Here is a 14,685-nt window from a genome sequence, read left to right on the forward strand (position 1 = left end):
TAAACCGGTGGGAAGTGGAGCGAGAGGAACGGCTTAGGAGCCAAACTTCCCCAAAACCCAGGAGGCTCTAAAAATCTCCCACCAGACCCACAGTCAATCTGTAGTAAAATCTACAGTAAACATCCTTGGATTGTCAGACTGCGTCAGCAGGTTATTCGTGGTGGACGCCCCGTCAAATGTGGTGTCAGAAGTGGATTGGGTTAAGAACTCTGATCTGAATCCCAGATTTTTCATTCTAAGCAATTCCTATGAATGATAATTAATTGGACTGCCACTAAATGTCCCAAAATGCACCCAATCCTGAGATGGAAGTCAGGGAAGAAATATAAATACAATATTACCTGCCCTTGTTTATTGTTTGAAATGATCTGATCTAATGGGAGACATTGGACCTCATTATGAGTTTGGCGGTAATTACTGAGGAACTACTGTCAACTTGATTACCCTTACCACCACATACAATGAGGATAACATGCTTTGTGACATTTACTCCAATTCCCAGAAGGCAGTTTTGACTTATGTTAATCAATGCCTTTCATGTTTGATACTTTGGGAGTTTACTCAAATTCCCAGAATACAGTGTTGACGCGTAGTGCCTTACTTCGGATCACTTGTTTGGTAACCGGTCCAACATTCCATTAGTCCTTCTGTCCTGGTGGTTTTTACCCTTGAAGCCAGGGCACAAACTCCACAGTCTCCTAGTGGATTGTGGTTCATGGCTTCTTGACCCTTCTCAAGTAGCCTAGAACACACAAGGGGGTTAATTTTGCTAGTATCCATAATTTGACAGTGGGGGCCCATTGCGTTTACACTCCAGTGTATACTGGTGCAAATGAATGAATATTTGTTTGGTGGACAGGAAGGGGGCAGCGGAAACATGAGTTACGTTCTGCCCCTCCTCTCCGCCATACAAATGAATGAAAATGGGACGTGACATGAATGAAAGGCCTAAGTCTTTCATTTACGTTACGTCCTTAAGGTGTTTCTGTGCTCCACACTCACCTATGTAAGATCTGTGCTTTGCAGAATCTCGCTCAGCATACTAGAGATACCTTAAATGCATTTGTCTCACAGACTCTCAACTTCATGGTGTTGTGTCAGGCCTCTATTCCTCATAGTGACGCTCTCAGCGCCATGTGTTTCTCAGCGGCCACCTCGGTTTTTCAGGGTGTTGCCTCTAACTCTTGTGCACCACACCCTCTCGGTTGACTTCTCAGTGCTGTGTCTGACTTCTGTCTCTCACAGCGACCCTCTCAGCTCTCCAGCTGCGTCTCTGTCACTTGTGACCCACCCCGCAATCACTCCCTCAGCTTCTCAGCAGCTCCACCGCAGGTTGGGTTGACACGTCTCACTTGACTTCTCGCCACCCAGCTAGTTGAGGCTTGCAGCATCTCGTTTAGCAGTATGAGAATGGAAAGGAACAGAGGGGGAACCAGGCTCAGGGGTGTCATGTTGACACTTGTTCCGGGATTAGGGAGGCGGGAGGACGGGAGGGGAATTGATGCGGGAGGGGGGGGGGGGGGGGTGGTGTTGGGCAGTTGAGATGTGCAGTGAAATAAAGAAGACGTAGTTTTGGAACACTGTGTGATTTCTGCTGCGCAGCGAGTCGCTGTCAAGGCCCGCGACTTCACATATCGCAAGGGGCACACCACAAAATAATGCGGCTGTAAAATGTCCCGGAAACCATTCTGGGATGATTTGTCAATCTCCAGGAATTAGCAGAAGATTGCAAGCAGTTGGTTTTACGTCCGCAGACTGCAAAGCACTGCATTTTGCAGAAAACGAAGTCAAACTCACGGTGAAACCCGGACAAGAGGGCTCAGACATTTTTCAAGCCTTAATAGAGTGTGTTATGAAGCAGAGGGTTAAAATGCTAAATATTTGGTATGATTGAAATTCACGCGTCATGTATGTGACACTTGAGTGTTGTTTGTGGCTGATCTCTCTAGCATCTGCAGCTTGAGTCCTTGCTCGGTTTACCTCGTACAGTGCCAGTGCGTGAACCTATTTCTCTGCCATTAACACAGTAGTACTGCATCCTTTTCAGAGTACTAACCGCTGTATGGAAACCGCCAAACACAGGTCTAGTTATGCTGAGTCTTTTTCATGAAAATGTGGGGTATCGACCATAAAGAAAAGAGCTGTGTTTCCCCTGTAAACTGGCCCCTGTAAACTGGCAATGGCTCCCTTCACGTTAATAAAGTATGCGGAAATGTTTTGTGATCAGGGTTAATAATACGCCATTCCAATGTCCTGGTCATGTTGACATTGCTGTAATTGTATAACTGAAAAGATGAGAACATGCATTGTCCAAGTGTTTGCATACGTATTTGACATCTTTCGTGCTTTGAACAGAGACGTTCTTTGTTTCAGGTGCCCATTTGGATATGCGGGGTTCAACTGCGATGACAGTGAGTAGCTGCCTGCTGCAATTTTCGAATTGTGGATCCACATTCAATTGTATAATGAAATATGAGTTCTAATTCTTTAGGAATGTTTCATTCAAATGATTTTGTTTTTAATTTTCAATTTATCTAACATGCTAGCCCAGACTAAACCCCCTTTAGCAGACATCAATTTTAAAATGGACCTCCTGTTGGTCAGTGGTGCACGTTTTTATCCCAAAAGTGATTGCATATGTTGGGATAATATCCCGACCAGGGGTCTCATTTTAGAAACTTTACAACATTCCTGATTTGCACCTTATTAGCATTACGGTAGGGCAGTAGCCTGCAACGTTCGGTTCGCCAGATGTTTGAGACTACAACTGCCATGATCCCTCACCATTGACTATGCTGGCTAGGGCTGATGGGAGTTGTTGTCCAAATAATCTGGAGAGCCAAAGGTTGCAGAGCCCTGGGGTGCCAAAGTCCTATTCTTTCAATGTGTTTTTGCATCAGGGCAATCTTTGCCTTAGTGCTAAATGGTGTGATATGTGCACGACGGAAAGTGGCGCCTCGGTGCAAGAATGTATTCGCATTTATTGAACAGGGTGTTTTGACCAGAAACATTCATTAAAAAAGGGACTCTAGAGTCAACAAAGCAACACTGAGTCAGGTGTCATACACAAGTGGGGGAGGTAGTGATCCAGTTGTTGGTGGATTATACATGGAACATAGTTGGGGGACAGGACAGACATATTACATCAGTTTGAAGGGACTACATGCATGTAGTGGAGTATGTACATTGGAGTTAATTGCAGTTTAGTGTGACAGGGCGAGGAATGTGGAAGTAAGTGGAGCATGCTCGTGTGCAGGTTTAAGGGAGTGTATGATTGTAGAGTTCTCAACATGAAGAAGGGTATTCCAATGGTGTGAAACAATCAGAGAGAAGGAGTGGAAGACGAGGCGTTGCTAGGGGGACTAAGAGGGCTGTACCCCCAGATCTTTTGGTTGTAACCCTGAATAAAAGCTCTGGGGCAGTGGTCAAAGTGTATGAAAAGCAGCAGTGGAACTATGTTCTCTGCGGACCTGCTCCCACTCCCCACAAGCCCCATCACCACGCCCCCTCCCACACGCAATACAAACCCCCAAACACATGCGCCTGCTGTTTAAGGGAACGTTCAGTGCAGTGCACTGAAGTGCGAGTTTCAACTTCTTCCTACACTTTTTTTATAAAATGAAACCATTCCGGAACGGTTTATTTAAAAAAAGAAACGTTTAGGAACAGTATAACTTTTTTTGTTTAAGTAGAGGAACATCGCTCCAAGCTGCTCCCGCCCACTTCGACCATTGCGCAGAGGCTACAACCAAAAGGCTAGCTAGCCCCGAGTCCCGAGAGTCTGACATTAGCGTAGCCCTGGATCTTTTCCAGACCTAGCAACACCCCTGAGCGGAAGCAGATGAGTTGAAGGGTGGACGGGCAATGAAGAGACTGGGGAGTGTACTAGAGTAGAGGGTGTGGTGGGGGGAGTTGCAGGAGGTAGTGTTAGACAAGTAGGGGCAAGCAAGCTCCTGCACAGATTTAAAAAATAGACAGAAGTTAAAGGGGGCCCGTTTTTCATGAAAGTCACCTGGCATGGATGCACTATTTGGAGGTGGGTAAAGAGTGGGGAAGATGGAAGAGGGTCCATCAGGCAAAATCGAATACTTTTTGAAGTGGGGACTAGAGGTGAAAACCAAGCAGAAGGCTGGAAACGTAGTCAAGGCAGCTGACAACCAGGGATTGTGTGAGGGTTTTAGTTCTAATTGAGGAGGGGCAGAATTCCCTGAGGTTGAGCAGTTTACTCTTGGCTGCAGTTGAGGTCGAAGCCATGAAGAAGTGGAGGTTAAGGGTGCTATAAAATGGATTGTGTGCTTTGGGGAGGGGAGGAGTACATCAGTCAGAAATTGGATAGGCAATGGAAGGAGAATGGGTATTCGAGGCCCGGGTTGAATGATACTTCGAGAAATTGCCATTAAAGGGGCAATGCTGCTCGCTGATAGATACATTTTGATAAACCCAGTTCTCAGGAAGTTACGGAGGATGAGTAAGGGAACAAAGAAGTGATATTGTTAGTTAGTGAAACACACAAAGAATACTTTGGTGCAAACTGAATGATATTGCGGTCAAGATGTGTCTACTTTTTGATACATGAGGAAATGTGGGATGTATATTTTTGGGATAAACGTGCAATTTGGAAGAGATATGTTTGGGATGATATTGGGATTCTTGCAGATAGATCAACCAAAGGGCAGTCTGATGGAGAGATCATTTTTAAAGAGTGAAGAGCTGGCATATGTTTCAAGAAAGATTGGATGTACATTTCAATGGGCTGAACAGTGAACATTTGGAATAATGTTCGATTATAGTAGAGGTGAGTCCCGATCGAAAACAATTGAGTAGAAATGTAGAGGAGGATGCTAAAGAAACATGTGCTCAGGTTTTCAAAATGTGTTTAGATGTTAGAAGGGATTTCCACATGGAAGAATTCAGAAAAAAACGGTTCCATGTGTTAATATCTCCGCAAAAATATCGCAATACGAAAATATTGCCGTCATTTTGTGGCGATATTGACCCATGGACCCTGCGGGGGACACCCCCCTAACCTCTGCATTATTCAAAAATGTGTGGGGGACACCCCCACAACCCCCGCTCCCACAAAATATCCTCCCCAAAAATATCACCTACGGCCATATGTACGGCAATATTTTTGGTGGGGATATTTTGTAGGGATACCAAAAGATCTTAGAAGGTTACGAGATGAAGGTGGGGGATACCGAGTGCTTATATCGTAGGCCATGGGAGAGTTAAACTCTTTGTGATCCTTAAGAGTCTGAACAAGTGGGCAGTGGTGGATCATATGCCTTTCTTGAGATAAGGGAGGAACCCGGGTGTGCACTCATTAAACAAATGTCTGAGTGCTGCCTCTATCTAGTCCCGGGTGGGGGTTAAATGTGAAGCAAAAAAGGAGATAGAGGCAAGTCTGATAGGTTAGGAAAACTAAAAGGGGGGCTGCTTGCAGTGGTTACAAGCCAATTTAATCATTACAAAGTTCAACATTAAACATCATACATTAAATTTAATAAAATTAAATAAAAACCAAAGCCTAGAAAAGGTAATCTTGGTGTTGCATGGAGGCTGCAGAGTAATGCCCAAAAATAATCATTAAGTAGATGAGACCGCTCCTAAATCCGAAATTGGCGTACTACTAAAGTGGTTGTTCGCCACTTAGTGTACTTCTCAGTCAAACCTCCCCTTTCCTCTCTGTGTTACAAATGTCTAGGATAGATCGAGTCGGTATCAGTTGGACCCGTCAAGCTGGAGTGTGCCCTTATTAATGACCGTGTCTAGAATTGCTCATCCGTACTGCGTGTCTAATCGCTTGTACACCCAACATAATGCACATTTTATTTTATTGTGTCTTATAAATGCGGACACACAAGTTATGGAGGTACATATACAATATTAGTCACACCTATCATTATAAGGCTGTTCCATATACCAGGTGTGTGTAGTGGTATGGATGAAGGTGCGTACTCATATCACACGTTGTGCACTGGACACTCCAGAAATTCCATATATGGTGTCCAAGTGCGAAACCACAGTTCAGCCATTCCTCCCCTGGGGGTATATTAGGCTTGGATAATATATATATATATTTGGCGTGTCTCTAGAGCCTGGGTTCCAGTTGGGTCCTACTTTAGGTGTGTAGCTGGTAAAGGTTACTCTGTTATCTATTAGTGATAGAGCTGGTGTTGGGAAATGGTGCCCCGTCCAATGTGATGGTTCTCCTTTCTGGTTGGAGGTGGCATGGGGGTTAGCTTCGTGTTGGAGGTTGGTTGATGGTACGGTGGTGTCCTCAGTTGGTTCCTGCCTCATTACCTGATCTTATGCCACTATATGGCCTCATTAAATCCTAGTGTATCGCTTTTTGCGATATAGATCATCTCCTGTTCCTTTTTGAGGAGTAGATTTTCTAGCTGGACCGTGTTATCGCCCTTCAAGACTTGTAGCACCGTCCATATGAAGTCCTCAAAGTTGTGTTTTTTTTCTTGGAAGTGTTTAACCAAGGGGGCCTTGTCTGTTTTGTTTTTGAGGCAGCTCCAGTGTTCAATTATTCACTTGTGTAGCAAATCTAGCTATTTAATTGACCCTGTTCAATGAAAACACAGCTCAACATGTATGCCTCTCTTGCCCTAAGGGATCTCGCCACCCTCCTTTCGCTGTTCACTGCAAGTTCAAAGAGGCTAATAGAGAAAGAGTGCAGCAGTAATCATCTCCTCCACTCACGTGCTAGAGGCCTGTGTGGGAGTGCTAGGCAAGAATTATTTCTCTTTTTCAAATAATTGCAAACCAGACGTAATTGGAATGATAATTTTATTGAGCTAACTATATCCTACCTGGAAAAGAATAGTACGTGTTAACTTTACTTTTTTTTTAAGAAAGTCACGCAATTCCATTCCTAATATTTTAAGTTGTTACATAATGCATAATTACAGTATTGCTACTGTAAAATACTGCATTGTCTCCATGCTTTACAGGAAAGTTTAGGTTAGTCTATCTAAATACATACTGTCAACTATATTTCATTTTGTTTGAGAAGATGCTTCATATTGCAGACTGAACAGTTTTGATAATGTACATGATCACTCGGCCAAATGCTTTTGATGTCGAACATGGTTCTGTAACCTGCAGGTTGCATACATCAGTGCATCCGATGCTCAATCCATGAACTGATATCATACTCCTTAACATTCTATTTTAGCACCCTGTTGCTTTATACCAGCTAGCCCGAAAGGGGGATGGCCGCAAACTACAATATTCCACCTAGTTTGCCCAGTTCTCTGCCTGCTACACCATCCACTATGCTAAATCTCTGACTGTATTTCCTCTTACATAATAAATACACAAAAAGCTAACTAGATGTTTATGCAAAGTAGTGATCAATAGTTCCATCCAGTCTGTATATCTACAGATCTACTGCAAAACCATACACTGTAGTTAGCCTCCAGAGCTTGCTCTGTTTTATGATTACGATTGCATCAGTTATTAGCATCTATGGGAGAGAGCTGGCCAGACTGTTTTCAGAGCCCATATCAATGTGTCCATTCATGCTGATAATCCTTTACATTTTACAGGCACTCAATCAGAGCGAGCAAAATCTTTTTACCCACTCACATAGCCGAGTAGATTTTATGAAGGGTGCGTACCATTTGCAGGGGATGTTTGAAAAAGATTTACATTGTTCGCAGTAAATGTCAAATAAATGTTTCACTGTGCAAGGCTGGCCTCTGTGTGGCCGTGGTCTGGCAAACATAAAGTGGGTTTGTGGTGACATGCACCATTTTACAGAAAGTGCATTTACATTTTATGTTAGTTGCCATGGGTCGAGTGCATTTCTCTTAGGTTGAGTAGGTAAACTAAGCTACTTAACCATCAGGACTAGCAGAATTGTAACAAATGTGCAATCCCTGACTCATTTCACTAATGTCTTACTGCAGCGGTACAAAAAACTGCTGTATTGTTGCTCATTTTATGTCTTGGTTATAAACAACTACTGGTAACATTAAAACATATTAGTACAGCATTCCTAATGAAATTACCGTATATTCCGGCGTATAAGAGGACTGGGCGTATAAGACGACCACTAACCTTGCCAGTTAAAATATAGAGTTTGGGATATACCCGCCCTATAAACAACAACACCCGGCGTATAAGACGACCCCCGACTTTTGGGAAGATTTTCCTGGGTTAAAAAGTCATCTTATACGCCAGAATATACAGTAGTTTGTTTGCTAATCAAGAACATTTTAATTAGCAAACTCTGCTAATCACTTTTTGAAAACTATGTTATGCCTTGGGAACAAAGAGAAGCATAACTTCAGAATGCATGGCATTAGGTGTTTAGTTCAGGAAAGAGGGCAAGGCTCAAAAGCAGAGATGGCAAAGTGAATGGTAAAATTGAATAAACAAAAACAAGAAAGAACAAAAGCCGTTTAAGGGTCTTGTTGAGCATCATACTAAGCTTGCAAAGAACCTGTTGGATACAGTAATACAGTACGTATGGGAAGAAGAGCAGTAAAGAATGTGAACTATGTATGGGGCAACGAATGTGTGAATGTAGCTACCACCCCCGCTCAGAAAGCGGGACTGCCAACAGGGCCAATAAAGGCCCGCCGGTCTGAGCAAAGATAGCCCCACTGGGAGCATGGGTGGTTTGTCTAGGATGTGAATAGTTAATCTTAAAACATTTTTTATGGGAGATGAGCATATTTTGCAAGCCCAATCTCCCATAAAAAAACTAAGATGGCCATCACCATAGGAAAAAGGACTTAGTCCATTTTCTATTTCAATTGTGGCTGAGGGCGGGAGAAGCGCTGGGGCCAGAGGACAAACCTCAGGTCCAGCAGGTAAGTGTGTGGAGAGGGACGAGGGGAGGGAATTGTACAGGATGTCTTTGGGGTGGGGACATGAGGAGGCAACAGAGAGCCCCTCCCTGTTGCCTCTCCATCCCCACTATCAAAATGGTGGCATCCGGGGAAGGGCCTTGGGAGACTGGCAATAGTGGGCTGTACACAGTGTGTTCTCGCCTGCTTTTCAATCCATCTGATTGGCTGGGCGCCCTTCCACGGGTGTGAATGTTAAGAAAGACATTATTTCAGCTCCATTACTATCTAGTTTTGATATGGTCACGTTACCACTGCAGTTCAATGGGGCCCAGGAACACGTGATTATTTGCAGCTAGGTATCCAAATATAAAGGGCTCAGTTCTTTGATAGTGGAAACAGTGACATTCAGTGTGGTGTGGGCTGCAAACAAGTGTAACCCTTTGACTGCTCTTTGGAGATATTAGACACATCCTCGTTTCCATAAGAAAGCAATGAAGTCCCATCAGAGAAAGGATTAAATCCTTTCTGCAAGGCAGTGAGCTCACTATTATAATTGAGTATTCAGTGAGAAAGGTGTGGATGGTGCTTTAAGATGTATAGCCCAGTGGTTAATACATCTACAAGGTCTTCGGATTGAGGTACTTAATGTGCCCAGAAAACACAATGTCATTGCTGATACCTGATCAAGAACGCCCACAAATGAACAAAGTGTGAGGGAACAAGAAATTACAGAGACAATAGAGGAAGAATCCATGGAAGCATTTAAAATAGTGATCAATGAACAGGAATGGGATGGCGGTGTGTGACAGGATGACGAGAGATATGAAAAAGTAAGGGAATTGGTGCACCGAGGTTCGATGAAGAACTCTATGATTTGTGATGCTAAAGGCCTGAGCGTGTGCCAGTGCTAAGGAGGACCTGTGCACAGGTTGGTATTTTCTGCAAGTTAGACTATTATTGTTAGAGAATGTGCGAGTTCATCTACTTTGAGTAGCCATGCAGGTCATTTGGGAATAACCAAGGCAAAGGGAAGGTTGAGAGGAGCTCATTGGTGGCCAAAGATTGATGTGGATGTGGAAAAAGTAATTGGTAGATGTATGGAGTGGGAGGAAATTGGCAACATGCTCAAAATGAACCAAATGTGTTTGAATGAGAAGGAAATTACCCAGAAAGCCAAGGGAATGCATGAAAGTGGATTTTATTGGTCCAAATTGGTCCACGATTATAATGGAAAGTACATCATTCTTGTAGTGCAGTTGTACTCAAAATTAGTACATTCCTGTCATTTGTCATATAAGGATTATACTTTGGTCAGAATTTGTAGAGGACATGTTATGGCGGGAAGGCTTTCCTGCCAAAATTATAATGGACAATAACAGTGTGCAAATGACATCATAAAGAATTAAGGAATTTCTGAGAAAAAACTGTGTAAGAATGCCCAGACATAGCTGTATAACGCAAGAACTAATGGGATGGTTGAGCGTTTCAATTGCACAATAATGGCTGTAGTCAGGATAATAGCAGTGGGAGGTGGTGCGTGAAAGAGCGTCTGCGTATAGATTTGAGGCCCTCTCAACAAATGGATTGATGACTTTACAGGTGCTAAGAAGAAGCAAAACGAACATGTGTGTATGTCACAAACGCCTGATGGAAACATCGAGAACTATGAGGAACTGCTCAGAAGATGCTATGGACTGGATCTATGCCTTCTTGAGCAACAGGAAATCTAGGGTGTGCTGGGGCAAAGCCACTTCGGAACCAGAACAAATAAACGGCAGTGTGCCGCAGGGAGCATGTCTATCGCCTGCGTTGTTCAACGTGTACATCAGCCCCTCTGTGACCTGCTGACAAACCTGGGGACCCATTTTACTAATTACGCAGACGATATTCAGCTCCTGATGGAATTAAGTGGCAACTATACAAACGACTCATATAGGATAACCAACCTATATGAATCAGTAAATAGCTGGATGACTAACAATTGGATGTGCCTTAATATTACAAAAACGAAGCTTATGATCTTTGGTTCCATGAAGGCCAGTGCAAGACTGGACCCCAAATACTTAACACTCAATATTGAGGGAAGTTGTATCCCTGTCTTAAATAAGTTAAAGACCCTCAGTGTCTTCCTAGAAGCCTCCCTCCTGACTGATGCTCGGTTATGTGGGGCTGTCAAGAGATCCCAGTACCATCTGAGAGTACTTCGGCAAATGAAACCCTTCATGATACCTAAGAATTGCGAAACTTTGGTCAGGGCTATCAGTATGCCAAGGCTTGATTATTGCAGTGCATTTTTATTTGGGGCCCACAAAGACAGCATTCACAAACTACAGGTGATTCAAAATGAGGCAGTCAGGGTTGTGTGCAGCGCCAAGAAAAGAAATCCCATCTCAAGCTTAAGAAGCAAACTCCATTGGCTGCCCGTTGCCGCAAGAATATGATTCCAAGGTATATCCCCGGCCCACAAATGCCTCTACGGACATGCCCCGGCATACCTAAAAGATAGTCTTAAACTATACGAGCCATGCAGGTCTCCGTGATCAAGCAACTCCCAGCGAATGGTCAATCCAAGAGCCAAAAGAGTGAGGGGAAACGGACGGTCATTCCCTGTACAGGCAGCCGGGCCTAGAACACTGCTCACAGACCTACAACAGGAAAGCCATCTACTGGCATTCCAGAAACGTCTAAAGACTCTCTTATTCGAGTAATAGACCTGTAGCTTACCCGCTTTTTGTGTTCATTCTTTCCCGTCTTCTTCCTGTCCTGTGTTGAAGTGCGCCCTGATGCCTGCGGGCTATGGCGCGTAACAAACAAATAAAAAACAAATTAAATAAATAAATGTCCTGAGTGGATGGAAAGAGCACGACCTGTGAAGCGGAATGACCGAAAGCTTGGAGAAAAATGTACTTAAACATGAAGTGGTCAAGTCAGGATTTAGTCAACGTCATACTTTTAGAGAGTGGCTATGGGGGAGCGAGTGAGTTGCCAAGTGGGATAAGGAATGGTCTGTGGAAGTTTTCATAACCCTGGCGAATAACTCGGAATTTGGGCAATGCTTTAAAGACAGCAGACGGAAAGGTGCTGTGCAAAAAATATTTAATAGCATTGAATTAGCTTCTGATTATAAGGTGCACATGCATGCATCTTTTAGCTATGCTGTGGATAGTTTTAAATGTTATTAAACAAACTATTTTGTATTCACAAAGAAGGGAGGGGATGTGTTATATGTCAAATGTAGGTGCCTGCCCTCCTGCAATTTGCAGTGTAATGTGGAAAATGGGACTGCCAGAGATTTAATGTGTTTGATTGAGACAGTTGCAGCTTGTCAACCCCTCCCATTGTTGATACCGACCCTGTTACGGAGAATGTGCAATGCCATTAATAGTCATTTGATCTCTATCGCAGTGTTTTTCCCCACAGTACCAGGTGCACTCTTTTCTTGGATTGCCCATCGCTGGGTTATCCACTTTAGAAAGCAAATAATATAAAGTGAGTTCCTGCAACAGGAATCAAACACTCCTGAAGGTTCATTTATAATATCAAAATATTCAAGATGCCAAAGCAGCTCCTTGCATACACCTTTCAACAAGGAAGTACGGTTCAAAAATGCCTTGGGGCAGCCCCCACATGGATACAATAACAGGTTATTTACCAAAGCCACTTCCTGCATGCCATGAGGTAGTGCCCCACAATTGGCAAGATTATTGGATTAGGTAATGTCTATAAATGCCCAAAGACCTAATAACAGCTCCATGGGTGCAACTCTCAACATACTTGGACTGCTTTGGTGTAGAATTCCACAAACATTGAACACAGAGAGCACGTTTCTTTTGTTTCACTTACTACAGTAATGCTCATTTATATTCAATTGACTTGATATAGCAGGACATTTTGCTTTATGTTCTGTGTTGCAAAAGCTAGAACTAGTGAAAACCAATGTGAACAAGTATGACCCAATTCGGAAGGAAGACAAAATGGCAGCCATATCCTTGCTTGTGCATTCACGAGGCGCCCGGCATCATACAGTTCTACGGTATAAACAGCCTAATAAAGGACTTGCTGCACTCACCCTGGCTGTGTTTTATATTTCAAGAGCAATAAGAGGTACACAAAGTGCCTCATGGAAAATGCAAATGTGCCTCAAGACGTGCAGCACATCTTACCTACTATTTTCTTTTACTATGTAAATGCAGGACTCAGACTTTAAAGATTTGAAAATGTATGTCACGTTGACAGTTAGGTTTGAGGCAGGAGGGCGGGGTGGTAGGCCGGCAGGGAGGTGACGGTGGGAGGGAAGGGCCAGGCAGTTTGTGTTGAATGGGGATTGAATAAAGACGAGTTTAATGAGCGCCCTGGCTCCCATGTCTTCTTGCTGTGTGGCACACTGGGCTGTCACAGGATGCCCAACTCTACACTGGCGACGAAGAAGCACACAGTGCGTATAACGGACCTGGGCTGCAGCAGTGAGCCACATTAAGGCAAGGAGCGGCAGGCGAACTTGAGCCCAGGCCGTGGTGGAGACGGCGGTGCCCTGCCCAGCAGAAAAGGCACAATTCACATCTCTGAAAGCCAGACAGAGGTTGGGAAAAGACTGGGCCATGGTGGTGACAATGATGCAGGACGGTGAGTGAGGGAGAGGTGTGGGATGGGGCTCGTGCCTCGCGACGTCCATCCCCTGCCACACCTCTTCCCCTGCAACCCTCATGCTATCACTGGGGACACACACACAGTGCTCGTGCCTAATCAGGTGGCTCTGTAGGAGACTTGGCTATACCCAGTTAATTTGAAGGGTTGTTACCCACTGCAAGACCATGTCTGATCGGGAGGCCCCCAGGCAGCAAACCAGGACATGCAGGCACGGGTCAGGATGTGCCTCAGGCCCTACCTCCATATAGACTTCCGGACTCGCTGGGAGTGCAATTACCAGGAGCTTTTGATGTGTCTGACATGAGTAACATGGGGCCAAGATGGGCCAGATGGATTAGGGATTTTGGCTTATACATGGGGGCCACACGGCCGGTTGATGAGAAAAGGCAAAAGTGCTTGCTCAAATTGGCGGTGAGACTAGAAACAGTTGACATATACCCATATGGAGCAACATCTCCCCTAAAGAGTCTCAGACAGGTTGAAGGAACATGCCGTTACAAGGCACAGTCGAAGAAAATAATCATACACGTGCTTGGCGACAGTGAGCGAAAGTGGCTGCACAATCAGCTTCATGACAACCGTCAACATTGGGATTAATACACGTACTGTACAAACTGATGGTGCACAAGTACATTGACCCTCTGCACAAGATCAAAGAATTGCACCCAACCCTGTTCAAGGGAACAGGAAAGCTGCGCAACAAACAGCTCAAATTGCACATTGATGAAGACGTCCTACCTGTAGCGCAATATTATTGGGGCATACCGGTCAATATCCAGCGGAGAGTAAAAGAAGAACTGCACAAGTTAATAGAACAGGACATAATTGAACCGGCAACAGGACCCACAACATGGGTTTCCCCCATCGTTCCCGTTCCCAAAAAAGGTTCAGATGCCATCTGCTTGTGCGTAGACATGAGACCAAACCAGGCTATCAAAAGGGAGAGACATATGGCGCTGCGTATCAAGGACTTGATAAATCTGCTGAATGGGGCCAAAGTCTTCTCCAAACTGGATTTGCAAAAAGGATACCACCAAATAGTATGGAGCCCAGAAAGCCGGAACATAACCACCTTTGTCACGCATATGCGGCTCTACAGAAATAAAAGGTTGCGCTTCGGCGTGTCTTCCACCGCCAAAATCTTTCAGGCGGAGATTCATAATGTCATGAAGCACATACCCAACCAGGGGTGGACTGGGAACCAAAACAGGCCCTGGAAAAAACGTTC

At 44.3% G+C, this 14,685-nt stretch overlaps 1 protein-coding gene across 1 annotated transcript in view; it reads left to right on the forward strand.

Moving 5' to 3' along the window:
- The window catches only part of LOC138521324 (mucin-13-like), a 757,642-nt gene that overhangs the window by 594,036 nt on the left and 148,921 nt on the right, over positions 1–14,685 (forward strand). Inside the window, exon 9 of the mRNA XM_069634079.1 lies at positions 2,374–2,411. Within this exon, the coding sequence (XP_069490180.1) occupies positions 2,374–2,411 (38 nt within the window). The remainder of the gene's footprint in view (positions 1–2,373; positions 2,412–14,685) is intronic.

This window comes from Ambystoma mexicanum, chromosome 13 (assembly GCF_040938575.1).
Source record: "Ambystoma mexicanum isolate Mex_15411 chromosome 13, UKY_AmexF1_1, whole genome shotgun sequence".
NCBI classification, from domain to species: Eukaryota; Metazoa; Chordata; class Amphibia; order Caudata; family Ambystomatidae; genus Ambystoma; species Ambystoma mexicanum.